The sequence below is a fragment of the Amblyraja radiata genome, chromosome 26, assembly GCF_010909765.2.
Source record: "Amblyraja radiata isolate CabotCenter1 chromosome 26, sAmbRad1.1.pri, whole genome shotgun sequence".
NCBI lineage: Eukaryota > Metazoa > Chordata > Chondrichthyes > Rajiformes > Rajidae > Amblyraja > Amblyraja radiata.
The window spans coordinates 9,444,619-9,457,129 of NC_045981.1; the positions used below are offsets into that span (position 1 = coordinate 9,444,619).

Here is a 12,511-nt window from a genome sequence, read left to right on the forward strand (position 1 = left end):
CCGTTGTACTTCCCCTTTTCCCAACTTGACGCCATTTAGATAGTAATCTGCCTTCCTGTTTTTGCTAGCAAAGTGGATAACCTCACATTTATCCACATTAAACTTCATCTGCCATGCATCTGCCCACTCCCCCAACCTGTCCAAGTCACCATGCATTCTCATAGCATCCTCCTCACAGTTCACACTGCCACCCAGCTTTGAGTCATTTGCAAATTTCCTAATTTGGAATGAACCCGATGAAGCGTCTCGACCCGAAACGTCACCCGTTCCTCTTCTCCAGAGATGCTGCCTGTCCCGTTGAGTTACTCCAGCATTTTGTGTCTGTCTTTGGAATCAATGCTGGGTGGTTCATGGTGTCCGCACTTGCAGTTAAGTCCTTGCAGAACTGACAGCTCCTGATGGCTGTTCTCTTTGTCTCATTGAAGCGGGTGAACTGAAGAGCAATGCAGGAACCAAGGCCAGACCGACCACTAGTGTCGTGGCTTGAGTATCATTTGAACAAACCACACGGTGAATAGCAACTTGAGCAGACAAGTCGGATCAGTGACCTGTTGTTAATTTTCTGCAGCTTATTTAGTTTAGTTTAGTTTAGAGATACAGCACAGAAAAAGGCCCTTCGGCCCACCGAGTCCGTGCCGACCAGCGATCGCCGTTCATTAACACTATCCTCCACTAGGGACAATTTAAAAAAAAACATTTATACCAAGCCAATTAACCTGTGAACCTGTAGGTGTTTGGCGTGTAGGAGGAAACCAAAGTTCTCGGAGAAAACCCACGCGGTCACGGGGAGAACGTACAAAATCCCTACAGTCAAGCACGGGTTATGAACCCTGGTCTCTGGCGCTGTAAGGCAGCAACTCTACCGCTGCGCCACCGTGCAGATTATGTAATAAATATCCAAAATGTGATGCTGATTATTAAACAAATCTGTTTCATGTACTGGGTGAGGTAGAAGCTAATGTATTAAAAAAGGATTTGCATTTCGAAGGCAGTTTTCCATTCATTTACATTAATACACTTTATATTCTCCATAATCAGAGGATAATAATAATAATGATGGATGGGACTAATATAGCGCCTTTCTAATACTCAAGGCGCTTTACATCGCATTATTCATTCACTCCTCAGTCACACTCGGTGGTGGTGAGCTACTTCTGTAGCCACAGCTGCCCTGGGGCAGACTGACGGAAGCGTGGCTGCCAATCTGCGCCTACGGCCCCTCCGACCACCACCAATCACTGACACACATTCACACACAGGCAAAGGTGGGTGAAGTGTCTTGCCCAAGGACACAATGACAATATGCACTCCAAGCGGGATTCGAACCGGCTACCTTCCGGTCTCCAGCCGAACACTTAGCCCATTGTGCCATCTGTCGTCCCAAAGGATATAAAGTTTATTAACAGGAAATCATTTGTAACATAGATTGCAGAAAAAAATCCTTCAGAGAACACTTGTTTAATCAATGTAAGGATCATAAAAAAATGGGAGGATCTGATGAAGGGTCTCGACCCGAAACGCCACCTATTCCTGTTCTCCAGAGATGCTGTCTGACACGTTGAGTTACTCCAGCATGTTGTGACTATCTTCGGTGTTAGCCAGCATCTGCACTTCCTCCTTACACACATGAACATGGGAGCAGGAGTCGGCTGTTCCCCAACAGTATTGAATGGTGGATCAGGCTTAAAGGGGCCGAGTGGCCTCCACTTGCTCCTACATTCTTCTAGCTCCTCCATTGCTTCAATCAAGCATTCTCTGGGGGAAATGTTTTTTGTGCTATCGATTCTACAGACCAATTGTTGACAGCTCAGTAGAGGGTTTCTGCAACCATTTCCTGCCCCCTCCACATCTTGGCCGCTTACCCTGAGTTTAAATGAAACATTTATTTTCCAGACTTCTGTTGTATATGAAAACAAGTATGAGTAAATGAAACCTAAAATAAAAGTATTTTATCTTGACTAAAAAAACATATATATGTGGTTTGCTGCTTACAGTAATTTTATATGTGGCTTGATGTGAAAGATTGTCACCTTTGTGTGCATTTGGTGAATACATATTCAGTGTGAACTTCCTGTGAAGGCAAGGATGTTGACACCATTTGCAACAGAACATTTGCTACTTTGGAAAGGCGGTTCTACTTTTTTGCAGAACAAGTTTTATCAGCCATGATCACATTGAATGGTGGTGCTGGCTCGAAGGGCCGAATGACCTACTCCTGCACCTATTGTCTATTGTCTATCAGTCGGTCACCTGGACCACAACATTCAAGACATTTTCCACCTTCACAACCAAGGCCAGGTACAGTTATAGTAGTTGAGGCTGGGACTATCCCAACGTTTAGGAAACAGCTGCACAGGTACATGTGCAGGAAGGAACTGCAGATTCTGGTTTAAACCGAAGATAGACACAAAAAGCTGGAGCAACTCAGCGGGACAGGCGGCACCTCTGGAGAGAAGGAACGGGTGATGTTTCGGGTCGAGACCCTTTTTCTGCAGATGAAAATCTTGCTTGCAGCAGCATCTGAGGCACGTAGACTCAGACCAACACACAAAAATACAAACCACACATAAATGACACAAAGATTGTGCAAGATAAGCTAAAAGAAAAAAAAGACTATAAAAGAAACTGAGCATTCGTGCAAAAACACAATTAGATAAAATCAAGTCTGCAAGCGAGACTGCAGAAGTTTTTGTTTGTTCTTTAGTAAAGATGTGTACAAACTCTTGTACATATTACATCAGAAAGACACCTGGACAATTGAATGTATCGATGGGTTAACAGGCGGCATGTTTCACTGTTTCCATATAAAAGTAGAAAGGTAAACTACAACATAACTGATATACACACATCCTTATTCAGATTCAGATTCAATTTTAATTGTCATTGTCAGTGTACAATACAGAGACAACGAAATGCATTTAGCATCTCCCTGGAAGAGCGACATAGCAAATGATTTGAATAAATAATAATAAGTGTCCGGGGGGGGGGGGTGATTGGCAGTCACCGAGGTACATTATTGAGTAGAGTGACAGCCGCCGGGAAGAAGCTGTTCCTGGACCTGCTGGTTCGGCAACGGAGAGACCTGTAGCGCCTCCCGGATGGTAGGAGGGTAAACAGTTCATGGTTGGGGTGAGAGCAGTCCTTGGCAATGCTGAGCGCCCTCCGCAGACAACGCTTGCTTTGCACAGACTCAATGGAGGGGAGCGAGGAACCGGTGATGCGTTGGGCAATTTTCACCACCCTCTGCAATGCCTTCCGGTCGGAGACAGAGCAGTTGCCGTACCATACTGTGATGCAGTTGGTAAGGATGCTCTCGATGGTGCAGCGGTAGAAGTTCACCAGGATCTGAGGAGACAGATGGACCTTCTTCAGTCTCCTTAGGAAGAAGAGACGCTGGTGAGCCTTCTTGATCAGAGTTGAGGTATTGTGGGTCCAAGAGAGGTCATCGGAGATGTTGACTCCCAGGAACCTGAAGCTAGAAACACGTTCCACCTCCGTCCCGTTAATGTGGATGGGGGTGTGCGTGCCGCCCCTGGACTTCCTGAAGTCTACAATGAGCTCCTTGGTCTTCTTGGAGTTAAGGGCCAGGTTGTTGTCAGCGCACCATGCTGCTAAGTGCTGGACCTCCTCCCTGTAGGCCGACTCATCGTTGTTGCTGATGAGGCCCATCACCGTTGTATCATCTGCATACTTGATGATGGTGTTAGTGCCATGTACAGGTGTGCAGTCATAGGTGAAGAGGGAGTAGAGGAGGGGGCTCAGCACACAGCCCTGTGGAACGCCGGTGTTCAGGGTGAGGGTTGAAGAGGTGTGCTTGTCTAACCTAACAGACTGGGGTCTGTTGGTTAGAAAGTCCAGTATCCAGTTGCAGAGGGAGGGGTCGATGCCCAGGTTACCGAGTTTGGTGATCAGTTTTGATGGTATAATGGTGTTGAATGCTGAGCTGTAATCGATGAACAGCATTCTTACGTAAGTGTCTCTGTTGTCGAGGTGGGAGAGGGCGGAGTGAAGTGCCGTTGAGATGGCATCCTCCGTACTCCTGTTCTTGCGGTAGGCAAACTGATAGGGATCCAGTGTGGGGGGTAGGCAGCTTTTGAGGTGTGCCAGGACCAGCCTCTCGAAGCACTTGGTGATGATGGGGGTAAGTGCAACTGGGCGGAAGTCGTTGAGGCTCGCCGCAGTGGAGTGTTTTGGCACTGGCACGATGGAGGTGGTTTTAAGGCACGTGGGGACAACTGCTTGGGCAAGTGACAGGTTGAAGATGTCAGTCCAGACGTCTGTCAGCTGCGCAGCACAGGCCCTGAGGACGCACCCGGGGATGCCGTCAGGGCCAGCAGCTTTACGTGCATTAGTCCTACTCAGTGCCACGTATACGTCGTAGGGGGTGAGTGTGAGGGGTTGGTGATCGGCAGGTAGCACAGCCTTGATGGCTGTCTCTAGATTGTCCCTGTCGAAGCGGCCATAGAAGTGATTAAGCTCCTCAAGGAAGGAGGCGTCGCTGGATGTGGGGGTGGTGTTGGAGGGTCTGTAGTCCGTGATGGCCTGGATGCCTTGCCACATGCGTCGGGGGTCGGAGTTGTTGTTGAAGTGCTCCTCAATCCTGAGCTTATGGCAGTGCTTGGCCTTCTTGATGCCCCTCTTCAGGTTAGCCCTGGCTGAACTGTAGGCTCGAGCATCGCCTGAGCTGAAAGCGGTGTCCCGTGCTTTCAGCAGTAGCCTGACCTCGCTGTTCATCCATGGCTTCTGATTCGGGAATATGGTCACCTGTTTGAGGGAGGTGACACTATTGATGGTGGAGTTTATAAAGTCCAGAACAGAGGATGTGTAGGAATCAATGTGGGAGTCAAGGGTGGCCTGGGCTGCAAACGCCTTCCAGTCAGTGTTTCCAAAACACTACTGAAGTGTGAAGTCCGCTTCCTCTGACCAGACTTTAACTGTCCTCACAGTTGGTTTAACCCGTCTGATGAGTGGGGAGTACTTAGGGAGCAGGAACAATGAGACGTGATCAGACTGACCAAGGTGGGGGAGGGGGATGGCTTTGTAAGCTTCAGCCATGTTGGTGTAGACTTTGTCCAGTGTCTTGTCTACTCTAGTGGGGAAGGAGACATGTTGGTGGAATTTGGGGAGTACAGTCTTCAGGTTAGAGTGATTGAAGTCACCCGCAACAATGAAGGCTGCCTCGGGGTTGTGCGTCTGTTGATTGCTAATGGCAGTATGCAGCTCTTTCATTGCAAGCTTGGCATTAGCATCAGGAGGGATATAGGCTGCAGTCACAACAGTGGAGGTGAACTCTCTGGGCAGATGTTATATATAGAATGGGGTGGGAGATTGCAATCTTCACGTGGGCCGCCCTGTTTCGACGGATGCAATCAACCCGGCGTGCACAATCAAATAAGATCAAATAGAACAAGTTGTCCTACAACTTTGGGCTGATCACGTCATATGCAAGAAGAAGATAATGTAGAATAAGTCCAAGGGCGTAGGAAGGAACTGCAGATGTTGGATTAAACTGAAGATAGACACAAAATGTTGGAGTAATTCAGCGGGACAGGCAGCATCTCTGGAGGGAAGGAATGGGTGACGTATCCCTCTAAACCTGTCCTATCCATGTACCCGTCTAACTGTTTCTTGAATGTTCCGATAACTACCTCCTCTGGCAGCTTGTTCCATACGCCCACCACACTTATAAACCCATTCACCTACTCTGGGCAAGAGACTCTGTGAGTCTACACGATCTATGATCTTATGATCTTATACACCTCTATAAGATCATCCCTCATCCTCCTGCGCTCCAAGGAATAGTGTCCCAGCCTACTCAACCTCTCCCTATAGCTCGGACCCTCTAGTCCTGGCAGCATCCTCGTGAATCTTCTCTGTACCCTTTCCTGCTTGACAACATCTTTCCTATAACATGGTGCCCAGAACTGGACACAATACTCTAAATGAGGCCTCACCAACGACTTTTACAACTGCGACATGACCTCCCGACCCAAAATCCAATTCCCTCCACAAATGCTGCCTGACCGGCTGAGTTCCTCCAGCAGTCGGTTGTTTTCCTCAGGATTCCTGCATCTGCAGTTCCTTGTGTGTCTCTTTTTTTCTCATCCTTTAGCACACACAGTATTGTTTTCTGGCTGAAATAACAAAGACGCCTTTGAGGATCATGCGTCTTATCTTAAGCAGCAGAAGATGCTGGAAATACCTGACTGGTCAGAATGGAGACAGAAACAGAATCAACACTCTGTTCTTGACCTATCATCTGATGAACATCGACTCTCTTTATCTCTGCACAGATGCTGCCTGATCTGATGAGCTTTTCAGAAGGTGGACATAAAAAGCTGGAGTAACTCAGCGGGACAGGCAGCATCTCTGGAGAGAAGAAATGGGTGACGTTTCGGGTCTTCAGACAGAATCAGGGGAGGAGGAGATACAGAGATAAGGAAAAGTAAGGTGTGAAAACGAGACAAAGCGGATGGTGATCAAGGACAATGTAGAATAGATCATTGTTAGCTAGGAGAAGTTAACAACAAAGCAAACAAATAAAATAAAATGTAAAGGAGGACTGTTAGGCTAGTCGGAGAACTGGGAAGGGGGAGGGATGGAAAGTTAGGGTTACTTGAAGTTAGAGAAGTCAACGTTCATACCGCTGGGTTGTAAGCTGCCCAAGCGAAATATGAGGTGCTGTTCCTCCAATCTGCGCTGGGCCTGACAATGGAGGAGGGCGAGGACAGAAAAGTCAGTGTGGGAATGGCAGCGGGAGTTAAACGGCTTATATATGCAATCGCACAATGCTGCTCGGGAGTTTGCTGTTTGCATATTGGTTGTTGACAAATACTTCAACTGGGGAGCTCCTAAAAAGAGATGTCAAAAAGGCAATAGATATACAGAAAGTAGACAAAAATGCTGGAGAAACTCAGAGGTTGAGGCAGCATCGTTGGGGCGAAGAAATAGACGACGTTTCGGGTCGAGACCCTTCTTCAGACTGATGTCGGGGGGAGTCAGTGGGTTTACTACAAACCCACTGACTCCCATGGCTATCTGGACTACACTTCTTCCCAACCTGCTTCCTGTAAGGATTCTATCCCCTACTCCCAATTCCTCCGTCTACCCCGCATCTGCACCCAGGGTGAGGTGTTCCAAACCAGGGCATCGGAGATGTCCTCATTCTTTAGGGGATGGGGGTTCCCCTCTTTGACTATAGATGCGACTCTCACCAAGGTCTCCTCTATATCCCGTAGCTCCGCTCTCACTCCCCATCCCCCCCACTCGTAACAAGGAGAGAGTCCCCCTTGTCCTCACCTTCCACCCTACTAGCTGTCGCATACAACATATAATCCTCCGACATTTTCACCACCTCCAACGGTATCCCACCACTGGCCACATCTTCCCATCTCTTCCCGTTTCTGCTTTCTGCAGAGACCACTCCCTCCGTAACTCCCTGGTCAATTCGTCCCTTCCCACCCAAACCACCCCCTCCCTGGTACTTTCCCTTGCAACCGCAGGAAATGCCACACTTGTCGCTTTACCTCCCCCCTTGACTCCATCCAAGGACCCAAGCAGTCTTTCCAGTTGAGGCAGAGGTTCACCTGCACCTCCTCCAGACTTATCTAATGCATCTGCTGTTCCAGGAGTCAACTGCTCTACATCGGTGAAACCAATCGCAGGCTTCGCCCAACACCTCCGCTCGGTTCGCAATAACCAACCTGATCTCCCGGTGGCTCAGCACTTCAACTCCCCCTCCCGTTCCGAATCTGATCTTTCTGTCCTTGGCCTCCTCCATGGCCAGAGTGCGTCCCACCGCAAATTGGAGGAACAGCACCTCATATTTCATTTGGGTAGCTTACACCCCAGCGGTATGAACATTGACTTCTCCAATTTCAGGTAGTCCCTGCTTTCTCCTTCCTTCCCCTCCTCTTCCCAGCTCTCCCTCGGCTTACTGTCTCCTCCTCTTCCTGTCTTTCCCCCCACCCCCCTGCCACATGAGTCTGAAGAAGGATCTTGACCCGAAACGTCACCTATTCCTGCGCTCCATAGGTGCTGCCTCATCTGCTGAGTTTCTCCAGCTTTTTTGTCTACCTTCGATTTTTCTAGCATCTGCAGTTCTTTTGTAAACATAGATATACAGAAGTATTTTTTTTGCCTCTGAGCAACTTGAGATTTGAACTAGTCCCTGGCGAAGGGGTAAAGGTAAAACAGTTATAATGGGCGACTTCAATCTACATATAGATTGGGTGAATCAAATTGGCAGGGGTGCTGAAGAAGAGGATTTCTTGGTTGTATGTGGGATAGTTTTCTAAACCAACATGTAGAGGAACCAACGAGAGAGCAGGCTGGGTATTGAGTAATGAGGAAGGGTTAGTTAGCAGTCTTGTTGTGCGTGGCCCCTTGGGCAAGAGTGACCATAATATGGTAGAGTTCTTCATTAGGATGGAGAGTGACATTGTTAATTCAGAAACAAGGGTCCTAAACTTAAAGAAAGGTAACTTTGAGGGTATGAGACGTGAATTGGCCAAGATTAACTGGCAATTGATTCTTAAAGGGTTGACGGTGGATATGCAATGGAAGGCATTTAAAGACTGCATGGATGAACTACAACAATTGTTCATCCCAGTTTGGCAAAAGAATAAATCAGGGAAGGTAGTGCATCCATGGATAACAAGGGGAATCAGGGATAGTATCAAAACAAAAGATGAAGCGTACAAATTAGCCAGAAAAAACAGCCTACCAGAGGACTGGGAGAAATTCAGAGTCCAGCAGAGGAGGACAAAGGGCTTAATTAGGAAAGGAAAAATAGATTATGAAAGAAAACTGGCAGGGAACATAAAAACTGACTGCAAAAGTTTTTATAGGTATGTGAAGAGAAAGAGATTAGTTAAAACAAATGTAGGTCCCTTGCAGTCAGAAACAGGTGAATTGATCATGGGGAACAAGGACAAGGCAGACCAATTGAATAACTACTTTGGTTCCGTCTTCACTAAGGAAGACATAAATAATCTACCGGAAATAGCAGGGGACCGCGGGTCAAATGAGATGGAGGAACTGAGTGAAATCCAGGTTAGCCGGGAAGTGGTGTTAGGTAAATTGAATGGATTAAAGGCCAATAAATCCCCAGGGCCAGATAGGCTGCATCCCAGAGTACTTAGGAAGTAGCCCCAGAAATAGTGGATGCATTAGTGATAATTTTTCAAAACTCTTTAGATTCTGTAGTAGTTCCTGAGGATTGGAGGGTAGCTAATGTAACCCCACTTTTTAAAAAGGGAGGGAGAGAGAAAACGGGGAATTACAGACCAGTTAGTCTAACATCGGTAGTGGGGAAACTGCTAGAATCAGTTATTAAAGATGGGATAGCAGCACATTTGGAAAGTGGTGAAATCATTGGACAAAGTCAGCATGGATTTACGAAAGGTAAATCATGTCTGACGAATCTTATAGAATTTTTCGAGGATGTAACTAGTAGAGTGGATAAGGGAGAACCAGTGGATGTGATATATATCTGGACTTGCAGAAGGCTTTCGACAATGTCCCACATAAGAGATTAATATACAAACTTAAAGCACATGGTATTGGGGGTACAGTATTGATGTGGATAGAGAACTGGCTGGCAAACAGGAAGCAAAGAGTAGGAGTAAACGGGTCCTTTTCAGAATGGCAGGCAGTGACTAGTGGGGTACCGCAAAGCTCAGTGCTGGGACCCCAGCTATTTACAATATATATTAATGATTTGGACGAGGGAATTGAATGCAACATCTCCCAAGTTTACGGATGATACGAAGCTGGGGGGCAGTGTTAGCTGTGAGGAGGATGCTAGGAGGCTGCAAGGTGACTTGGATAGGCTGGGTGAGTGGGCAAATGCATGGGAGATGCAGTATAATGTGGATAAATGTGAGGTTATCCAATTTGGTGGCAAAAACAGGAAAGTAGACTATTATCTAAATGGTGGCCGATTAGGAAAAGGCGAGATGCAACGAAACCTGGGTGTCATGGTACACCAGTCATTGAAAGTAGGCATGCAGGTGCAGCAGGCAGTGAAGAAAGCGAATGGTATGTTAGCATTTATAGCAAAAGGATTTGAGTATAGGAGCAGGGAGGTTCTACTGCAGTTGTACAGGGTCTTGGTGAGACCACACCTGGAGTATTGCGTACAGTTTTGGTCTCCAAATCTGAGGAAAGACATTCTTGCCATAGAGGTAGTACAGAGAAGGTTCACCAGACTGATTCCTGGGATGTCAGGACTTTCATATGAAGAAAGACTGGATAGACTCGGCTTGTACTCGCTAGAATTTAGTAGATTGAGGGGGGATCTTATAGAAACTTACAAAATTCTTAAGGGGTTGGACAGGCTAGATGCAGGAAGATTGTTCCCGATTTTAGGGAAGTCCAAGACAAGGGGTCACAGTTTGAGGATAGAGGGGAAATCCTTTAGGACCGAGATGAGAAAAACATTTTTCACACAGAGAGTGGTGAATCTCTGGAACTCTCTGCCACAGAAGGTAGTTGAGGCCAGTTCATTGGTTATATTTAAGAGGGAGTTAGATGTGGCCCTTGTGGCTAAAGGGATCAGGGGGTATGGAGAGAAGGCAGGTACAGGATACTGAGTTGGATGCCATGATCATATTGAATGGCGGTGCAGGTTCGAAGGGCCGAATGGCCTACTCCTGCACCTATTTTCTATGATTCTATGTTTCTATGAATAACAGTATTTTATACCATCACCGGTCTTCCTCAGCTCTATTTAACCTTAAGAAGTTAGCCGAGTGGAAACTGTGCTTGTTCTTCTAATTCTCAGAATCCTTTCAGCTGGACAGATATGGTATATTCCTGTTTTGTTTGATAAACTACGTTGCTTCCTTAAAGGCACATTTATCAATCTAATTTTGAACCCTGCGACGAAGTCTTGGTAGCTTGAAAAACACTTCCTCTTTCAAAGCACTGCGAAGAACATGTCGAAAACCACCATCCTGTTTATCACCCAGCTACTATGTAAGTTAAATACTATTTTATTGCTTCAAAAAGTTGAACATGTGAAATTTACTCCGTGTACTGCACATAATATTACAAATCCTATTGCAGAAGACATTTAGAATATCTTAATACAGTGGGAAAATATAAAAATTGTTCCTTCTCCATGTTCGACATTGAGTAAAACAACATGGTTCCTGTAATTTATACAACATACAAATACACAACGTTGTGTTATATAATTCTGAACATGGACTTTTAACTGAGTGGTTGCAAAGACTTAGTTAAAATTCACTGTTCAGAATTATATTAAACAAATAAATCCCTCAAAATGAACAAAATTCTGCAAATAACTTTGAACTGAAAATATTAACTCATGTCTTCTCATATCATAGTTCTTAGTTCTGCTATTCTTACAAAACACAGTGATTGATTGAAGTGTAGAAACTCACAAGAGGTTCAGATAGAGTGGACAGGAGGATCCTATGTCCTTTGACAGAGAGGTGAAAATCCACGGACATAAATGTAATTGTCAGAAGGGTGGTAGCAAGACATGGAATCATATTTTTAACTGACGGGTGGTAGGGACGTGGAACGCACTGGCTGAAGGCAAGATAGTGGCACAAATGCTTGTCACATTTAAACAGTATGGATGCATGCTTGAAGAGCAGTGACTTTGAAGGTCTGGACTTTGTGCTGAAAATTGACTATGTCGTGGACTTTTTCAACCAACGTAGACATGATGGGCTAAATGGCTTCCACGCCAGTGCGTTTCAAAGACTCTATAAAGCATGATTATTCCCTGCATTTTGAACTGAAGTGAACACACATCTGAATAGTCTGAACAATATTATCTTTTCATTATTTCAGGTGGGATTGGGCATGTCCAAACAGGTAAGAACTGTTTTCAATTAATTCTTAAATCTCTCCACGTGAGACAAACAAAAAGAACTGCTTAACTTCAGAAATCGTGGCGTTGATCTTCGTAAGGGAAGTGTTTAAACTCCAATTTCAATCAATGTTGGTGGCAGAAGGAAACTTCTCGTGGATCCCACAACCTAAAATTGTTACTCCGATCCATTGATTAAATGGACACAAATAGCTGGAGTAACTCAGCGAGACAGACCCGAAACGTCACCCATTCCTTCTCTCCAGAGACGCCGCCTGTCCCGCTGAGTTACTCCAACTTTATGTGTCTATCTTCGGGTTAAACCAGCATCTGCAGTTCTTTCCTACACACTCCGATCCATTAGATCAACAAATTAATTACAACATTGGAGCAATGATCACATTGACAGAAAAACAATGTCAACTAAAGTGGGGAGTGATGTCAAACTGCAGGCAATTCACACAAGGCCCAGATCTGGCTTATTTTTTGTACCTAAAGAGAACTGTGCAAATCTGCTTCTTCTTTTCGTGTCCATCTTGTTACAAATGTTGACATCACTGTCATCGTCCGTCCTGAAAAGGACGCAAGCTTCCGGTGACAATCAGTGGGAAGCCATCACTTGTTGCAATAGATGATGATGGCAGCAGAATTAGCTCGGTATAC

The 12,511-nt window shown here is 45.9% G+C and overlaps 1 protein-coding gene across 2 annotated transcripts in view; it reads left to right on the forward strand.

Annotated features, from left to right (window-relative positions):
- The first annotated feature begins 10,833 nt into the window (after positions 1–10,833).
- Positions 10,834–12,511, forward strand: part of LOC116987884 (platelet endothelial cell adhesion molecule-like) — a 33,055-nt gene continuing 31,377 nt past the window's right edge. For both annotated transcript variants that reach the window (XM_033044186.1, XM_033044187.1), the window contains exons 1-2: positions 10,834–10,980; positions 11,830–11,853. In XM_033044186.1, coding sequence (XP_032900077.1) covers positions 10,941–10,980; positions 11,830–11,853 — 64 coding nt within the window. In that variant the 5' untranslated portion in view covers positions 10,834–10,940. The remainder of the gene's footprint in view (positions 10,981–11,829; positions 11,854–12,511) is intronic.